This window comes from Anthonomus grandis, chromosome 8 (genome assembly GCF_022605725.1).
Source record: "Anthonomus grandis grandis chromosome 8, icAntGran1.3, whole genome shotgun sequence".
In the NCBI taxonomy this organism is placed as follows: Eukaryota; Metazoa; Arthropoda; class Insecta; order Coleoptera; family Curculionidae; genus Anthonomus; species Anthonomus grandis.
Genome location: NC_065553.1, coordinates 9,203,807 through 9,224,122, shown reverse-complemented (window position 1 = coordinate 9,224,122; position 20,316 = coordinate 9,203,807). Strand labels below are relative to the sequence as shown.

General features: G+C 29.8%; 2 protein-coding genes across 3 annotated transcripts; both read left to right on the top strand.

Annotated features, from left to right (window-relative positions):
- The first annotated feature begins 824 nt into the window (after positions 1-824).
- Positions 825-11,535, top strand: LOC126739759 (uncharacterized). The gene is made up of 12 exons (XM_050445559.1): positions 825-1,180; positions 2,608-2,867; positions 2,924-3,113; positions 3,171-3,354; positions 3,415-3,560; positions 3,625-3,861; positions 3,931-4,114; positions 4,180-4,311; positions 4,741-4,942; positions 5,027-5,278; positions 7,894-8,376; positions 10,924-11,535. The coding sequence occupies exons 1-12, from the start codon at positions 920-922 to the stop codon at positions 11,264-11,266; spliced, it is 2,874 nt and encodes a 957-aa protein (XP_050301516.1). The 5' UTR covers positions 825-919; the 3' UTR covers positions 11,267-11,535.
- A 2,375-nt stretch (positions 11,536-13,910) lies between these two features.
- Positions 13,911-20,277, top strand: LOC126740016 (translocating chain-associated membrane protein 1). 2 transcript variants are annotated; one of them, XM_050445890.1, is made up of 7 exons: positions 13,911-14,207; positions 14,510-14,680; positions 16,961-17,069; positions 17,203-17,422; positions 17,476-17,585; positions 17,646-17,949; positions 19,694-20,277. In XM_050445890.1, coding segments are annotated over exons 1-7 (1,044 nt in total). In that variant the 5' UTR covers positions 13,911-14,078; the 3' UTR covers positions 19,695-20,277. The 2 variants fall into 2 exon arrangements, with proteins under 2 accessions (XP_050301847.1, XP_050301846.1); XM_050445889.1 differs by having other exon boundaries at positions 13,912-14,207; positions 17,646-17,942.
- Positions 20,278-20,316: the final 39 nt, after the last annotated feature.

The following is a 20,316-nucleotide window of genomic DNA, read 5'->3' as shown; positions in this document are numbered from 1 at the left end:
GGGACTGCATGGAATGATAGAAACGTGATTTTTCAATGGTAATTTTTGGGAGTTGCATACATCCAGTTTTTCCCCATATGGAACGTAACAAGGAACAATTAATAAGAAAATCAATTAGAATTTTAATCCTAATATTGATTGACCTTTAATGAGAATTAATTAAAACATTTTTTTCCAGAAAGTTTCTGGATTAAAATGCAGGCATTTTTTATAGAATCAAATACAAATGACTTGCCAAGGAATCCCAAACTGAACTCAAAGAGAATGAATATTAAGTCCCACCCAGATCCTAGAAAACCACGTCAAATGTCTGTAGTAGGACATGCCTGTAAGAGATAAATCAACTCCAAAAGCCAGGAAATATGAAAAATTATGTAAAGTGCTTTCATGTATGTTTTTCTAATTTCAATTACAAAGGACTCGACAAGGAATCCAAGAATTTGAAAATTACCTCAAATAGGAAAATAAATAAGCCCTTCACAAAGCCTGGAAAACGACGTCAAATGCTTGGAATAAGTGAAGAATTAACTCCAAAATATAGAAAGCGGGTTATGTATGAAAGGGGTCTTTAGCCCTTTAAGGGTAGTTTTTGAAAGTCACTACTATCGCCGTAATTCACGTTCAGGATATGCCCCTTATTATGTAAGGCGGATCTCAGTGTTGAACAACTAAAGCAAACTTTAATATGTTTTAATATAAATGTTGCCTATACGACAAATTCAGATACTATTAACACTTCACGCGATTTTTGGACGCGTCAGAACTTCCACTCCTTAAGGTTACTTCATGGTCGAATGTGATGCTGGTCGCAACTTGTGTTGACAGTCAAGGGTTGACAGTTGAAAAAGTAAACATGTCAGAATTTTTTTGGAGAAAATGAGAATTTATTTTATAGAATAGTTATTTGTGCAGTGCCACCATGTCCAACGTTGACTTCGAAAACGCAATTACCGTTTTACAACAACCCGGAAGCTCGAAAAAGGCTCTGAAAGCCCTAATTTGTATTCGAAGCGAGGTCGATTGGCCGAGGAACAAAGCCAACGTTGTCAGACTTCGAGAGAGAGGATGTCTCAAACAAATCACTGGTATTCTTTTAAACAGCAAGCACAAACATCACATAGATTTAGCTCTAAGTATTCTTGGAAACTGTTTAATGGATAGAATTTGTACTAGCGAAGTGGTAAGTTTACTAAGTTGCGTCCATATGGAAATTTGTGTAACCATGTGGCAATACCGCATTTTGTAGTTTGATACCGGGGGTAATCAATAAGTGTTTCAAATTCAGTGTCTGTCATTTCCTTTTTTTGTTTGAATTTATAGTTTTTATTGTATTTTTTAGTAATTTTTCCTTTATAAGTAAACCAGTTTAGATTTTTTTTCTTCCTTATAAGACCCCATAATTAAATTCAATCAACTTCTTATCCAATTAGGAAGGCACTTAATTATGATATCTTAGATCTGCCTATTAAAAAGCTGTAAAAGAAGGCCTTATTTCTAGTTTTTACATTTTTATTTCTATTTCTTGTGTACTCTTCTCCATTCTTACATTTAATTTGTATTTTGTTTACTAGCATTTGTTTAAATTGGGAGAAAAAATGAGACTAATGAAAAACCAAGTAGACAACATCAAGCTTTATTCTGATATAGTTTAAAGTATTACTGTCTAAATACTAATAAAACCTACAGAAAATTACTTTAATTTTTTTGGATGAGATATTGAAAAAGGATTTTCAATAAATATATTATTGAATGTATGTGGAAAATGCATGCATCAAAGAAATATACTTGGACACTGGTGATCATTAAAACACATCACACTTGTCCAAGTTTTATCAAAAACTACAAAAAAACAGTCCTGAGCTATTCAAAGGAATACCACCAAAATGAAAATCCCTGGAATGTTCTACCCAAAAGTTTTAGAGTAAATATTTCAGACTTTAAGGGAATCAAGTTCCAAATTAAACTGAAAAATCTGAAAATTGATTAGAGAAACTTAAACAAAAACAATTATATGCTTTAATAAATACAAAACAATATATCAAATAAATCTACAAATATTAAACCAGTATTTTATATATTCCCATTGGCCCACTTAGCATTATTAATCATAATATTCACAATGATACATACAAGTTTTATTATATGTTATTGAGACACCTTCTGGAAGATTTATTGAATTAGCTATTAGTTGAATTAAATGCTATATGTATACTTGCCTTTTATCAAAGTCTGGATTTAACAATTCTTAACTTATTAATTTTTTTAAAAATATTGCTAGCAAAGGTCAAAATCATCCTATTATAGTTCTTTCTGGGGACAGGTCCTCTCACTTGCAAAGAAATTAGCCTGAAAGGTAATCAGAAAGGAATCTCTTAATGAGCAGCAGTATTTCCTTAAGAGTTTTATTTTTTGGTTACAGAGGGCTTCTTTTAAAACATATTTGATCTAAATAATTGGACAATACATCATTGAAAGAATCTTTATTGTAGATAACAATTTAAGCTATTTTTTTAATGTGATTAATTTGCACAAATGTGCAGGTAACAGAACAGCAAAAGAAAAATTATATAATACATTCATATTGGAATATATGTTGTTTATTTTCAGGTCACCCAGTACAATATTATGTCTATACTGAACCAACTGCTAAAAAAACACCCAAAAGAAGATAGTATTAATGGGAGAGTATTTAGAATAATAGGTAATATGTGCCAGCACCGTGATCAGTGGTCTTCAGTTCTCATAGATAAAAAACCCTACATTATAACTCATTTAGTTGAAATAATTAAAAGCGCATCTAAAGACGTTGCTGATGGTGAATTGAAAATTACTGATGCTACTATAATGACCAGTTTAAGGGCATTAAGGTTAACTTTCTGCTTGTTTAATATTTTTGATAATTTTTATCTTAATTATATTACAGGGAATTGGTGAATGGCAATACAGTAGATGCATTGGTAAAACAGTTTGGAGCTTTAAAAGCAATAGGTGCCCTTTTTATCAAGTACAGTTTAATATGGCAAGAAAACAAAGAACAAGAAAAAATGCTCATTGATATTGTCAGGGTTATTCAGGAATATTCCAAGTTTCAGTTGTACCACTCAATCATAGAGGTATAAGAGGTCTTATAGGTAAATATATTTATGGAGATAATTTATGACAACTTTTAGATGCGCAACACAGAAAGAGGTGATTCATTGGTACACTTAGCAAATGTCCTTATGTTAGCTCCAAGGAGGATTGTAAAAATAGTTATGAATTTTATAAAAAGTTGTCAGCTACAATCAGAAATACCCATTCCTGAAATTTGTGCCAAATTTATTGATGTCTTAGAGAAGCATTCAATTGTAGATGGTATATATAACATTTCTTTATGTTTTAAAATTTGTTTTAATAAATTATTGCATATTCTAGAGTTGCATGGTCATTATAGTGAATACTTACAATGTCTGTGTTATCTCTTGGACCACCCTGCTAACAGAAACCAAGAACGATGTGGCAAAGCTGTTCCTTTACTAATTAAAGTATTAAAAGATTTTCAACAAGCTTCTGACAAAGTGGTTAGTTAAATAATGCATAAAATATGAAATCTTAAAAATCTATTGATAATAAATAAACTTTTAGGTACAAAATTGTATACTTCTTTTTAATACTTTAAACAAATTTAAATATGAGGATTCTTTAATGTTAGAGCAGTTAAAACATGGGATTGTTGAGGTTATTGTTGAGAAACTTACATGGGTAGTAGGTTCTCCTGAAGTTCTGAATTTAAAACATGCTACTGAAAAGAAGAGAAAGTACACATTTGGACCATGCTGCAATAATCAAGAGCCAAATAAAAGGTCATTACTTCATGATAATGTAAGTAAATTAATAATTTGAGATCACATTATTAATTAACTTTTTGGGTCTTAAAATATTTTATTGCAGAACATTCAAACAAGTGTTGGTAGGCCTAGTAGCCCTAATTCGAGTGATGATGATTTGAATAGTTTCGTCGTGAGTTTGACTGCAAGGAGTCCCAGTCCAATGTCCAGTTCCGATAGTGAAAGCGCTAATATGTCCTGGAGTGACGCTGGTTCTAGTCCTCAAAGAAATGTGAGCAGTGGACATGGTTGGTATTCTTGGTTTTTTGCTTATTTAATATGAAACTGGAAATAATATTTTAACACTTGATAGATTCGGATTCTGATTATTCTCCAGTATGCAGTGAGGTAGATGAAGCCGAATTTCCTCTTGAAGATATTACTCAAGGGAGTTATAACTCAGACCCATTGCCGTCGATTGCAGATGTTGATGAGGAAGAAGAACGTAAGTACATACTGTAATTTGGTGTTTTAAGGAAACTAATCAAGCCATAGATTTAAATAGATCATTACAGTGAGTTCTACCTCTTATTTTATCTTAAAATTAGTTTAGTTACTTAGATTTTTTTATTTTAATGAGTGTAAGAAGAATCAATAATTTAATTTTTTTATATATCCTGGTTCTGTCCAATCTTTTTAAGTTTCCCTCCCATACTATAGCAAAGAAAAGATTGATCTTATTTGAGTAGTTTTCTGAGAATGTGTTATATTCAATATTAAGGCCAGTATTTCTGGGTAATATTTTTCATGGTATCCTTTCCAGTTACTCTTCTTTAGTTCTTCGGTCTTTACAGTTTACTAGGAACTGTTTAGTAATATGTTTCTGTTCAATACACCCTGTATAAATGTGCGAAGAATATATACTTTTTTTCAGGGATTGCTGAGGCTGAACCGCATACAGTTATCCTATCTTCTCTAAAACGCACCTTAGGAAAGGAAATTTTGAAACTATTGAAATCTTATGCAAAATTAGGGCCACAGCTGCAACTAGCCAATGAAGACCTACTGATGCAACTTACGAAGTGTGCTATTTCCGAAGACTTTAACTATTCTAACATTATTACGCATATTATAAAGTAAGAATTCTTTTTTTTCTGTATTGTTTTAATATTGTAATTGACATTGTATTTCCTTTTTATATTCTTTGCTGATATTTACAGCTCTCACTATTACATCATACCAATAATGAAAACAAACTATATCCAAAGTTTGTTCGCGATGAGACAGTACCCTCAAGATCACGATACATGCTTTACGTGCAACCTTCACCAGCGCGTTTCCTACAATATTTTAACGACGTTTGTTGATATAGCTGAGACTGGAGCGGGAAAGGGCGATATTGCACATCAGTTGGTGAAGGGTGATACAGAAACTAAAGAGATGTTAGTGTGGGCCATTCCATATCTGATTAGGTAAGTTGAAAAAACTGTTTTTCAATCCATACATTTACTGTTATAAGGATGATATGTTTTTTGGATATAAAATACTGAAATTATATAAGAAAACTACACATTGTTAAAAGATTCCAGCAGTAATAAGAGATATCAAATGATATAATGGTGAAAAAAAGGAGAAAAGCCTAATAACCCATCACAGTTGGAAGTATCATGAATTATACATTAAAATAATACTCTTGGTATACAAATAGTTAAAATTATTAAAGAAAAATAGTTTCTAGAAAATTTCAGTAATCTCTAGATATCTATTAGAATTCAAGAAAATTTGGACAGCAATAGAAATATGTGAATAGTTATGGGAAAAAGCAACTCCAACAGATCTAATAATTTACCTAAGTTTCTCGTATCAAAAAATGGTAATGAAAATAGTTTTGCTTGTAATTTGCTACAATATTTGAGAGAAACATAATTTCTAAAGTAATAGAGAAAATCATATGGGATATATGGAAAAAAGAACAAACTTAATTTGTAAACCTATATGGTGGCATCATAATCGTTAAATATCGTAAAAGAAGTAAGTTTGAAATACTGTCTCTTACCTTTTTCCATGGCTACAGTTTTTAAAGGTTTGTATTTATTTGGGATTCCACCCATGATATTTCTTTTTCTGAATGTTGAGCTGTGTGCATCCAGTCAATTTATGTACAGTTTTTCTACATCTTAATTGAAATATATAGAAGTAAATCTAAATTAATTTAAGTTAATAGACTTATAAGCAATAACTCATCAATAGTAATTCTATTTTTTGATACCGCAGATTTTATGTCCTTTAAATCGTTATAATACACTATAGGGTAGCTATTTGACATATAGTAAGGTTAGCTGGAGATAAGGTGATTATCAAAACTTTATTAAATCTAGACATCTCGCAAGTAAAAAGTTGAAGTATCTCTGGTATTATGAGCTGAAGGATTAAAAAAAGAATTTAAAACCATTGAGTCATTAACCAATATTGACTGTCTAAGTTATGGATATACTGAATAATAATGGATTTTATAAGCTTATCTAATAAATCAGTAAAGTAGAGACTCTATTCAGTATAGAAGAATAATTTCAGGCTTAAAGAGAGCTCTAAGCTTGAAATTATGTACTGGAAAAAACGGTTTCTCTAAAACACTTTAATATTTTATTCTGTACACCTTCATTTCACGAATACGATTATCAAATGTTAACTCCGGATCGAAAGTTATGATTTTTTTAGGTAGTACTCTAGGCAATACTCTCAATGTCTTCTTATGTATTATGGCAATATGTCAAGACAACACTTTTTTACTAATATTTAAGTATAGCTTATTATCCTGGGACCATTTAACTAAATTGTCAAGGTGTGATTGAGAGTCATCAATCTTTATTTTATTTCTACACTTCTATATAATTTAAGTCATTCGATCAAAGTAAAAGAAAGTAATTTTTGAAAACTTTGTATACAGGGTGTTACAGAATAAAATGCTGATTTTTAAGGGTGTTAATCCTTAAGAAGAAAAGTTCAAATAAAGCATGTTCTAAATTCCTTAATTTTGAGCTACAGAGTGTTAAAAAAAACTACAGAGCTACAGAGTGTTAAGTGTTGTGGTAGCCACATTCAACAGCTAGTCTAAACTATTTTCATTTTTATTCATGTATTGTTCTTTTAATTTAATGGTAAAATGGCAAATATATACATATGTTTATAAAATAAATAAATATTAATTTGTTTTTACTAATAAATTGACCAGGCATAAAAATGTTTTTATTTTTTTTCTGCGGTAATTGCATATCGGACGAAAAAAAGTCAATAAACCAAATTTGCCCTAAAATGAATAGGGACTTAAAAACAGTTTTTGTTTTACGTAAAAGCATTGGCGTACATTTAGTCTTAACGCTTGGTCTACGTTCCTATACGGACGCCACTGGTTAAAAAAATAAATTGGATGTTAAATCTACATCCAAAAATGGCTGATAATACTCAGAGGGTGTATGTTAAATTTCATAAACATATCTAGGAATTTATTAAAGTTATTATGAAGAAACGATTTTTTTCTTAACATTTTAACACACTGTAGCTCAAAAGTTAAGGGGTTTAGGACATAGCTTTATCTAAGGTTTTCTTCTTAAAATTACCCAAGGATTATCACTCTTCAGGATCAGCATCCTATTCTGTAACACCTTGTATACTATTTATGTAGTAAGCAGAAAAGAGAAAAGTAAATCCAGAGTTATATCTTCTATCCCACATAAAAAGGCTTTCGCAAAGGCTACTTCCTAGAATTTTACCATCTGCTTACTGTTATTCGAATATAATTTGATCAGCAGCAACAAATTTTTCTGAAGTTGTAATATTGTCAATGAAACTTTATCAGACTTTTTTTCCAAGTCGGTAAATAACCCCTACTTGGCCATGTATGTTCAATACATCCGAAATTCTTTGAGTTACATTACTGAAGTTCCTAACAATTGATTTATATGATAGAAATTGCTAGTTTATTACAATTATGTCTGTGAAATCGATGTAATTTTTTTAATTTAATTCCAATAAAGGGCTATACAATCATTATCACAATAGAACAATAACCAATTTTTTTTTATTCCAGAGAAGGAGCAACGATCCGATTCTTAATGCTGCAATGCGGCGGCCTAAAATTGCTAGTCAATCTACTACAAAAAGACAATGCGGAACATCAAAGAAAAAGTCTCTTTGGCCTATCTCTAATGGCTTCCAACTGCCTAATACCAAATCCTACAAAAACAAGTACAAATTGTAATAAACTAAATATTACCGCAAAGACATACGAGGTGCCCAGCGGTACTGATCAGGTGGTAACTTTCCTGTTTGATAACGGGGAGTTGGTCGATGCCGATAGAGATTATTTGATGGAGAAATCTGACTTTTTTAAAGTTTTATTGAGTGGGCATTTTAAGGAAAGTGGCCAAAATCAAGTGACATTAGCGTGTGCCAAGGCCGACAGTTTTAGATGCATGTTGGTCTTATTGGAGGTGGATAAAAAAGTTATTGTGGGCAGTGCTATTGACTTGGAATTGGAGACTTTGCTAGATGTTATTTTATTATGTGATAGGTAAGATTTTTTGAGTAAAATATGTTTGTTTGTACTTTTTAATAGATTTACAAATTACAGTCTATTGTTTATAACAACATTTAAAGGACCGTTATCATACACTCACTACATTAAATCATACATGAATACATGTTTTATTTTATTAGAAAAACATTTAATGATGAGTACAAAATTGATATATAAAATATCTAAAATGTTTTACAAACAACTTAACAGAGATATGAAATTTTCATTACCATTTATGACAAAAACATCTGCCATATTAGCAGAATTTGTTTAGAATATTGTACTGTTTGAATTTCTTAAAAAGGAATCCTTTTGAAGTGGGTGGTTGAAAAGCGAGATACACGCCGATTTCGTCTTCATCTTTTTGTTGTTTGAATCTGAATTTGGATTTAAGGATTCCAAAATTTTGAACTTGGGTAGCATTGTATCTTTCACGGTTTCAAGTTCTATATTAACTTTTGATAAGGTTGTCCAACTTTCTTATGTCGCTTAAATTACTTATAGGCAAAGTATAGACCTATTCCACCAAAGGTAAGTAATTTTAAGAACGTTGTATTTTATGGCAATCGAAGTCATTCTGTTAAGGGTAGTAAATAATCTTTCCCGAACGAGTTTTATATTGCTTTTAAATTAAATCTAGCATATGCCAAACAATTTTGAATTTAGAAAAAATGTTAAATCACAAAATCTCACAGACATCTTTGTCGTTGATATGTTTTACAAAAAGAAAAGATCAGTTTCATTGCTGTTACATTTTTAATATTCTGGTGAGCTGCAAAGCTATTCCAAATCAATAAGATTTTATTTTTTGGCCGAATAAGTTGAATGCCTCACTGCACTTGACCTATTTTTATATTCGATTCGAGGTAAGGATTTAAACATCGAGTTGCTTTACACAAGTTTTAATCTCTTTGACCCAGTCATATTTAGTGCTACACGAACAAAAAGTCTATCATTAAAAAGTGAACTTCAACATGCTTTTTTCTTCTAAAAAACTCTATGGTTTAATCTGTGTTAAAATTTTCACCATGTTTTTATCTTAAATTTCGCCATACTGTTTTCCCAACTTCTTTCACTCCAAGTTACCTGTCAAAGTGGTCAGATTTTCAAAGTCACTTATTCCCTTATTCTGATGGCTGATAAGAAGTTTTAGGAACATATGCTCGGATCTGTGTATTTTAAAAATTTTTCCCTATTATGTAATGTTTTATTATTTACACTTTTCCTTCCCAGTAATATTTCTGTAAGATGGACATACAGACTCTATAGTCCTCTAAAATGTTATATAATGTGAGAAATAATTTTTTTTTTATATATCTTGGTAAATAACGTTTTTTGATTTGATTTTATCTCTGACCTGGACTTTTGAAATTCGTCATTCCAATAATATACGAAACTAAAATTTATAAAAATAAATTAGTCTACTCAAGACAACCTAATCAATGGGTTCTTGTTTTTGGGCCAACTAACTTCCTTCAGCGTTATATTTCGAGCAATAAAATTTCACTATTCAATAGATTTTTATGTTAGATCGATTGAATTTTGATAGTGTCAGATGGAATTCTAGATATAAACATTTTTTGTTTAGAATAATTTTTAAAATAATCTTTAAAGCAAGAATGATTAATTACCAAGATATTGACATACTTTGACTATACCACTTTTAAAAATACTGGGTAAAATAGGGTCTACATTAATGTATAATCTAGTTTTAGATAAATAGGCATATAATAATAAAAATAATAAAAATTTCTTTATGGCCAACAAAATCTCAAAATACAAAACGTCAAAAGATTAAAAATATAAAAAAATTATATCACAATAATTATTAACATCAGTTATAAACAACAATTAATAAAAACATACTGATCTAAAATGAGTAAAACTATGTAAAAACTATCTATAAATCATTTTAACAAATCGTTGATTTTGTCCATGTAAATATACTACGAATATTATTTATATATATATAGTCTACGCATATTAAAAAGAAATACTGCTGTATTCATTGAAAGTAAAAAGAACTTCTCAGATTCTAGAGATAGTTGTCATACTTTGAGAGTAGCCATCTTAATTAGTTGGAAATAATTGTATAATATTAATAATATTTATTATAATATACGAAAATAAATATTAGACGTGACAGAATAAATGCTAATTTTGGATTTTGGGTTAAGATAAATTAACCCATTTGTATCCCTATATGGCCAACAAATAAATAAATAAATATCTTTCCAAAATAAATTTATCTGTTTCCTTACGGAACTCATACATAAAGTTTTACATATTTTAGGATAGACAACAACACTTTAAGTTTCTGGCTCAAAACTTTTGTTTTTTCTCCAATATTTAATTAAACTATCCTTTTAAGATTTTAACTTATAGTTATTTTATCGATAAAAAAAAGATGCTGGTCAGCTGGTTTTTACCAGAGCCATAAAACATACTCAAACACCCACATCGATAAAAAAGCGTATAATCTTGACACAAATATCAAAACATTAAAAAAAAAACGCACATCTTCTAAAATATAATTTTTAGGTATTTACTCGATGAACTCTGTGTTTCACTGACCGAATGTGTCGAAAAGTTCCACATTGAAGTTGACACAGTACCGACAATTTACAAATGGAGCATAGAGTCTGGAACAAATCTACTCCGTGGAGAAGCAGTGTGCTACGCCTTAGTAGCGCCAGTAAACGAACGAGAAAAATACAAAATGTTTAAGACCCTGTTCAAACTCGACTACAGGGAACAATTGGCTGGAGATATCGAGAAAATATTTGAAAGATGTTTGTCCATGAGCTTTTATAAACAACGTGGGATGGACATAAAAAAGAAACATGTAAAAATGAGAGACAGACTGTTAAAGAAATATGTTTAGATTTATTGTAATATAATTGTATATTTGTGTAAATATTTATGGACACTTATCATAGTATTCTTAAACGTAAATAAATTTTTTCCTATTAATATTGTTATCAAAATATTTATTTACTTTTTTTTCACATCAGTCGTCTAAGTGCTGAGGGGCTTAGCATTTATGTTTGTCCTATAGGACATCGTGCCCGCTAGTAAATAAATTATGTTAAATATCAAAATATTGTATTATGTATTTTAATATACGAATAATTAAATTTGTTAACATTGAAACATTTTTTATTTTTAATACTCGAAACACAATGAATAGACAAGGTATGTATTCATTTCTAGAACCTCTCATTATATTCTATGAATGTGCATAATACCGTAGAATTTTTAAATATTTCTAATGTGCAAAATTTGCATTCAATTTAGGTTTATTGTGTTAACCTCACTAAATAGAAAAATATACATTTTACGAATTCTCCGTAAATTTCTTAAAAGGAAGTTATTCTAATAAGTATATTTTCGCTTTATATCATATGCTTTTCAAAATACTTCTGTTCTTGTTTTTAAAAAGAAAATACGTTCCATTCCAATATGATAAAGGTTGAAAATTCTGGTAATACCTAATTTTTTTTACGTATATTGTAATATACAGAGTTGAAAACGAAAGAAGGGAAGTTTTGATTGTCCAAACCTAACTATTTTATCCAAGAATATGGCCTGATAATTAATAATTTAAGGCGATATGAAACAAACCAAGCAACTTATGACAATTTTTACTATTTAAATTGACATTGTTTAATGTTATATTATTTACCCAACATGCTGGATTTTAAAATATTAAATACTAGTTTCTTGCTATTGCACCACTCCATTATCATCCCAGTATCACGATTCCTTAAAATATTATTGTCTGTTTCTAGCCATAGTATGGATGTATCATCAGCAAATAGTCTTAATAATCCACTTATGCTGAAGGTCGCTATAGGTCATCAATGTAAATAAGAAATATCAAGCCTTGAAGGACTCCATCCTCAAGACTCTAACCTGCTGAGGAATCATTTAGGCCCTTAACAAATTGCTTCCTATTGCTTAAGTAGGATTGAGGCTAGTTTAAACTGACACCTCTAAAGGCGAGCATCCGCAGCAGTATTCTCCAGTAGTTAAATGATTTTTAAAAATTTTAGAACAGTTCTTTAAGAAAGTTAAATATTACATCACATGTACATACTTTTGTTATTTTGAAAACCAAACTGCAATATTCAACAAGTCTCGAAAGAATGAAGATCAAGGATGAAGAACTATCCTTGACTAAAATATCTTTACGACTATTTTTAATAACGTGGGGAAACGGAAAATAGGGCGAAACATAAAGGATCTTCTATATTATATTCCTTTTTAAAGTAAGGCTCCACTATAGGGTAGCCTTAGAGCTATCTGGAAAAATACCTCTATTAAAAGTGAGGTTTTTTTAGGACACAATCAGGCAACCGGCTTAATATTTCTAGTGAAATACTATCAAGAACTGATGAAGTTTTATTTGTCTCAATATATTTTTTATTTCATCTATCTCTGGGTGAGGGATATATAATAGGCTAAAGGAATTCATGACAGAGATGTTTTTCAGGTAACTGAAGGGATCAACACCAGGGGAAATCTTAGATGTCTTCAATTGAGCAATAAAAATTATTAAAAGCATTCACATCTATCTCAGGGCCATCAATCTGACCAATATTGGTGCCTTTCAACTCATTGACTATGAGTCAAATTTTCCTTGATTTGGTATTTGCTTAGAACATCGAAAGGCCTTTCAATGTTCTAGGGGTTTTTGATTTATTCTTCTATTATAATAGTTCCCTGTTCCCTTTTGCATTTTTTATTACATTGCGACATATTATTAGTTTATACCTATTAAAATGTGCACTCAGGAATGTAGTAGGATAAAATGTTCTTTAAAGATACTTTTAAACCTTTATTGGTTACCCATGGCTTTCTATTTTTAAGTTTAATGGTTTTTAATGAAAAGGTTTTCTCAAAAAAGGTGAACCAGCTTCCTGTAAAAAGTCAAGAAGGTCAGATGTTAAAGTTCTACTGAGTTCTGGAATGAGATTCCCACTTTGTTTCTTGGCATTGATATACAAATCTATTAAAATTTTCTTCAATAAAAACCCATTTAGTAAAACAATATTTTTTCCTTTCTTTCATTTTTAGTGCTACCTGTGCAATTATAGGTTCATGATCTGATAAGCTCGAAGGCACTGCATTAGCTAGGCAAAAATAATTAATCAAAGTGCTAGAAGTAAGAGTAATATGGGTGGCACTATTAATGAGAAGTTTAAATTTAAATGACTTGAACAGATCCATTAGACTCTGGGTATGCCCTGAATTCTCATCAAAACAATCAATATTCAAGACCCTCATTATTAAAATCTTAGAATTAGGTGAAAGTCGTGAGAGTAGGGTTTCCAACTTCTTAGTCATACTTATCAAAATGTTTGTGATCCATTTGCCTCTTCTCTTCCTTGGTTTACCTGTCTTGAACAGTTTTCTCTGCAAAAACTCCTCCAACGTTGCCAACTACCACTCATTATCCAAAAACCTAAAGAGAAACTAGTAAACAAACGTCAAACTGTGCAACAACGTCGCGATTTGGTTGACGTGTCCTCTTCGTGGCACAACTCGGGGCCTGCGGTGTTTTCGTGTTTTTCAAGTTCCTTTCACGAAATTTGTGTTGATGTGTCCCCCTTATCTGTAGAATTTTCATTAGCGTATTCGGTTGTGTTAAGTGAACATCGATCTGTTGTACTATAAATATTTAAAAGAAAACAATGGTGAAGCCACCGAGAAAAACTACCAACAAAAATCCACCCATCTTAAGTCACGAATTTGTTCTTCAGAATCATGCAGATATCGTTTCTTGTGTGGCTATGGCCTTCGTCATAGGCCTTATGACACAGGTACTAACATATGTTTGTCCTTTTATTTTATTTTTTTCCTTTCAAATTATATGTATTATTAAAAAACTGGATTTATTGTATGTTAGGTTATGTTTTAAGTTGTTTTGAATCTTTTATTTTCTGTTATTTTATCCACTTTGTAATTCTTAAACTTATTTAGTGTTATAATTTATAAAAAAATCTAATTATTTCTTCTAACTTAATGTCCTGAACCACCTGTGTAACCATAGGTACCCTACTTAGCTAAAACATATGTTTCCAAATTCACTACCTTAAATCAGTATTGTCTCATTTTTTTTTAGCCTACATTGCCGATAGCATCAATTTTCATTACCCTACATCATAATGTTACCGGAGAGCAACCTGGTGAATTACCAACATACCTGCCAGGATTTAAAGATGGAGCCGTTGTATTTTTCTACAGCTTGATTTGCATTATTGTACATGCAATCATTCAAGAATACATTTTGGATGTAAGTATTTTTTTATTTGGGTATTTTCTATTAAGGCAAAAGTTGAAACCAACTGTTCAACAATATTTGAATAAGTGAGCAACTTTTACTTTCACTAGAGCCCTTTCCCATGGCAATATATTGTGTTGTACATAAGTTAATTTGAGGTAATCTTTTCTTGTATAAAATAACTTGTAAAGATGTCTCAAGATATTCTTGAGAGAGTTTAATTATAATAGTAAGAAATTTGATAGTCTTTCATTATGTGTTGAATTTTTTGTAATTTTAAGCCAAGCTCTAATATCTATTTTACGTAATTCTGCTTAATGGTATTGTTTATCTGTCAATTTTACAAGAAACCTCAGTTTACAAATTAAATCATCCCAAGATATAATCATTCTAAGTAAGTGCAATAACAGTTTGTAAAGAAAAAATTAATATTTGGTAATTATAAATTTGTAAGCAGCAATTCAACAAGACAAGACAAAACAAAAGACAAGAAAATACTAATATATTGATTAAAGAGACCAATTGTAATGTATATAGATTGAAATAATGAGTCATGAAAAAAACATTATTTTCACATTATATTACATTATATTAAGTACAGAAATAAAGCTAGCTAAGACCTTTCTAATCTCACAACTGATAAATTATCACAAAATATAAAATTGACTGCATTAAGTACTATGTTGTATGATTATTTTTATTTAATAGTACAACATAGTTGATTTGTTAAATACTATTGTTTTTATTTAATTTAAAGATTGAAAAAGCAAAACAAGCTAAAAGAAGAACAAGCTTTGTCAACCAAAACTAAAATATTTTATATTTTTTAAACTGATAAAACCCTTTTTTCAGAATTTGAAGTTGTTGAATTTATTTATTTATTTTAATATATGCCAGAGCCAGTTCACAAAAACCATAATAGATAATACAAAATACTAGATTATATAATATTACAATACAAATATAAATATAATACTAGAATTACAAAAAAAAAATATACCAAGATGAAACTACTGAAAAAACAGATTTTTAGATAATAATTTAAGATACATTCGGATTTCTAGCAACTTTCGTTATTTTAAATTTTTATAAAACATTGAAAGTCAGACATCAGATTTTTATTTGGGGTTTTATTATCTAGTAATAATACATACAGTAAACATATAATTTAATTCTTACAAGATTTATGTTAATTATTACAAACTTGTAAGGTCAAATATAGAGCAACTAACTTATTCATAATTTGGTAATTTTATTTAATATCTGGTGGCATATCTTTTATTCTTAATAACTTCTAGACATCGATTTTTCATAGAATGTAAAAGTTACTTGAGATAGAGAGTTCCACTGGTTTTGAATTTCTTCAGACAGTTTGGTCAAGTTTGATAGTTTTTTCTTATGAATGGCCCTGTCAATTTCATCACACTCTATCTGATTAAGATTGGGACGTAATCGGAACTTAAAATATTGGCAAGAAAACAATATTTTATTAATTTGGGGGTGTGTTTGTTGCTAAAATATCCATCTTAAACTCATGTTATCCTCAGCAAATGGAAGCCACAATGCCACAATATACAAAACGGTCCATTATCCCTATCCTGTATTTTCACTAGTGAACTTATGCCAAACCCCAAAAAACACCCCTAAAGCATAATTACACCTCCTCCATGCATCTCAGTAGCTTTTGTACATTTGGGGTTGAAACTTTGGTTGATCGGTCGCCTCACCCAAGAAATTACATCAGATTTAAAAAGGCTTTCATCAGAAAATAATACCATTTTTTATTTTTGAAAAGACCAATTCACATGTTCTCTAGCAAAGTGAAGTCCAGCCTCTCTATTTTTTCTAAATATAAAGGGCTTTTTCGTGGACTAAAATTTAAAATTTTAATCTCCCTGCCTAAACTTTTCTAAGACTTTTTGATTTTATTATTATGGATAAATGAATACCTCTTGGTATTTTGTATCTGATAAGAGCCATAGTTGAACTGGACTGATCAAAATCTAATTATAAACTAGATTTAAAAAATTGTTGCTCTACTTATGAACTTCCCAGAGAAAAATTTGTAAGATAAGATGATGTTGTAAAGAATTTATAGCCTAGACCAAATATAAATGTTTAATAGTACAATTTTTTAGTTGCTGGTTTCAACTTTTACAAAATTTGATTTTTAATTTTGTTGCTTTACATATGAATAATAGTGTATATGCCACTTATGTTTCCACAAACTTATTCATATTATATTCGCTAAAAAAAAATCACATTTTCGAAAACACTCATTTTCTCTTTCAGAAAGTTTCAAAGAGGCTGCATCTTTCAAAATCAAAATTAGCTGTGTTTTCAACTAGTGGTCAATTATTTGCATTCTACACTGTATCAACTATTTGGGGTTTAGATATTGGTAAGTTACAAAAAATGATGAAATTCTATTTGCAAGAATAATCTTTTTTAACTCATATTTCATTAGCTTCTTTTATGTGTCAAATAATTAGTTGGTATACTCGCAAATGTTTGACTAAACACTTCTCTTTTAGTTCTTAAAGAACACCTGGTACCAGATATAGCAAGAATATGGTCAGAATATCCAGCTCCAATGTACTTTATGTTCAAAATGTACCTGCTTGTTCAGTTGGCATACAGTTTGCACGAACTGCCAGAGTTGTATTTCCAAAGGGTGAAAAGGGAAGAATGGTTTAACAAAGCTCTTTATAGTATGGCTAGTTTGGTCCTGGTGGCAATTCCTTACATCTTAAAGTAAGAAAGCAATCAATTTAGTTTTGAACTCTTAAGACATAATTTTTTTTCAGTCTGAACAGATTGTTGGTCCTTCTTTTGATTCTCCACCACAGTGCTGAATGGATGTACCATCTAGCTCAGCTGTTACAAACTGTTGATAAGGAAGAAAAGTTCTCCAAAGGTATGCCATTTATTAACTCCTTTATACACAATATAGAACTAACATTTACTTGAATTTCAGTGACTAGACTTTCCTCTACAGCCCTTCAAATTATCGCACGTTTAGGTAGTATCATATTAGCAGTACTCACTCTGTGGTACGGTCTGGCCCTTCAAGAAAATCAGGGTCTTGACATTAAGTCTGGCAATTTTAACACACCCACCATCAGATTTGCGGTATTGTCCGGAATTATCCTGCTGCAGATGTACTTGATCTTTAGGGTCATTAGCCTGGAAATTAGCAGGAGTAAGGAGAACGCCGCAGTTGTGCAACCGATAACTAAAGTCAAGGCGCCAAAGAAGGACAAACCAAAGAAGAGTAAGTAGTAAGTTTAGTTGTAATGTATTTTTTATAGATTTTTAATCTCAGTTTTTGATAATATGTAAAACCTTAACCTTTTCACTTCTATTAAACCTCATATTGCAAAGTAGAATTACTAGCGGAATTCTCTTAAATTGAGGAATCTGAGTTTCTTTCATTATTTTGTCTTTGTCAAAGCATTTTTTTTCATAAAATTCATTTAATATAATAATTATGCCCGACTATCCATTTAACTAACTTTATCACCAATCATTTTTTCCATATTTTGTTTTGTTTGAATTCCACAGTTCAAAAAAAGGGAAGAAAGGAAGGTTTTCTGATAAAGTTTATATAAACATGGCGGAAAATCTATATTTTACAAGTTTTAAAGTTTTCATTTATAGTTTAAAAAGACTTGATACAAGGTATTAAAGCACAGTAAGAAAGCACTGTATATTTACTACATTTCAATATTTTTTTTTGTTTAGCAGTGCCAAGTTATCCTGACAACCAATTAAATTATTTCCATTGGTCCTATACGCCATTGAAGCATCTTGATTTCGCAAGAAAAGAAGAAACATATTAATCAACTTCTGTAACGAACCCCTAGAAATCGAATAACATATTCATTTTAGATACACATTCATTTTTTTAAATGAATGTGTATCTCATATGGGAATTTTAGAATCTACAGCCATTTAAATTATAATCGTAGGGTCTAATGCCACTAATTCTAATTTTATATGAACCAAATTTTTAATGATAATTTGTCATTTATATCAAAAGCTCGGTCCACAAAAACAGCAATTCATATTTCGCCAATATCTAGTTTTTTCCAGTTTATACACGTATTGATTGACTGATTTCTATAAGTGCTTATAACTTTAACGGTTCCTTAATTGTTTCCATTAAATTAGTGTTTTAATTGGTTTCAAACGTTTGTCTCGATCGGATTATTTATTTGATTTTGAAATAGCTATTACCATGTTAATTTTAGTTCTTGGGAGAATTTTTCAATAGTCATTAATGAGTACATATTTCATGGAGTATTTGTTATTAAATTATATGAGTTATTTAGTAAAAAATTTTTTAATTCAAATTCTTATAGATAAAACGATTTTGTGCTTAAAATTTATTTACGGTTTGCTTTTTTGAAACGCCAGATTGGATTTTTACATATGAAAATTTCCGATTTTTGCCTTTCCATTAATGTATTACACTTACCATAGAAAAATTTTATTTTAATATTGATAGATCTATGTCACACAATAAAAATTTGGCATGCATATTTATTTAAACAATATGCACCTATTCATGTTTAAAAAAATTGAAACAATAAATTGTAAGCGACGTCGCATTACTAGAATACGTAATACTAGAATTGGAGAAAATTAATAATAAAACCAATACACAAGGAATTTAAAATCTAATAACTACATAGCTTTTAACGTAATCGATTTCGACTTAAATTATTTGTACCGAAATTATTAATTAGACTTATTAAACTAATAAATTGAAGTTTTTGTGTAATCGTTACTTATTCACGTTCTGGGACATATCGTTTTCCTTTTTTTTGCTAGTTTAAAAAAATACATATATATGATATATATAATATGCAATAAAATAACAATAATAGCTTTTGAATTTTTAACACAATTCAATTTTTTTGCATAAGTGTGATGATATCATTGGAAAGGCTAAAACTATGCTCCTTACGAATATATTAAAATAAACCAAATTCCTTAGCTAAGAACTTTTTTTTTTTTTAGGTAAGAAAAATGAAGAATCCGACTTGCCAGAAGTCGACCAAAACACCAACAAAACTCTTAGGAAACAGAAAGTTAAATAGGTTTTTCTGATATGTTTACTTTGAATAACATCAACCTTGCAATAAGAATCGATGAAGATTTTTGTTCAAAAAATTTAGTAATGTATACACTGCTGATAAGTTTATTTAGGACATCAAATGTTCATTTTTTTATTACTCCGAAAGACTGCATATATTTTTCTTGTAGAAAACGACAGTTTTTAGAAAATAATTCTTTTCTGTCCGTTATAATATTTAAATAGTTTCTTTTTTATATTTGATTAGCGTCTGTTATAGTTCTTCTTTAATGTAGTTTATTCTCTCTATTCATTAAAATAATTTATTTTTATGATTATTTTTGATTACAACATGCTTTACGTACGCCTGTGTACTAAATAAGTTTAGACTGTATTATAAATTGTTGCACTGTAATTGTAAAATTTATTTTATGTTGTAATTTATTTTTGCGCGCTACACAATTTTTAATATACAGTCGGTTCGCATCTATTCCATCCAATTTTTTAAAAATATATTGTTTAAAATTTTCTTTTAGTGTTTTATTTTGAGGATTGAAGATTTTTGTTT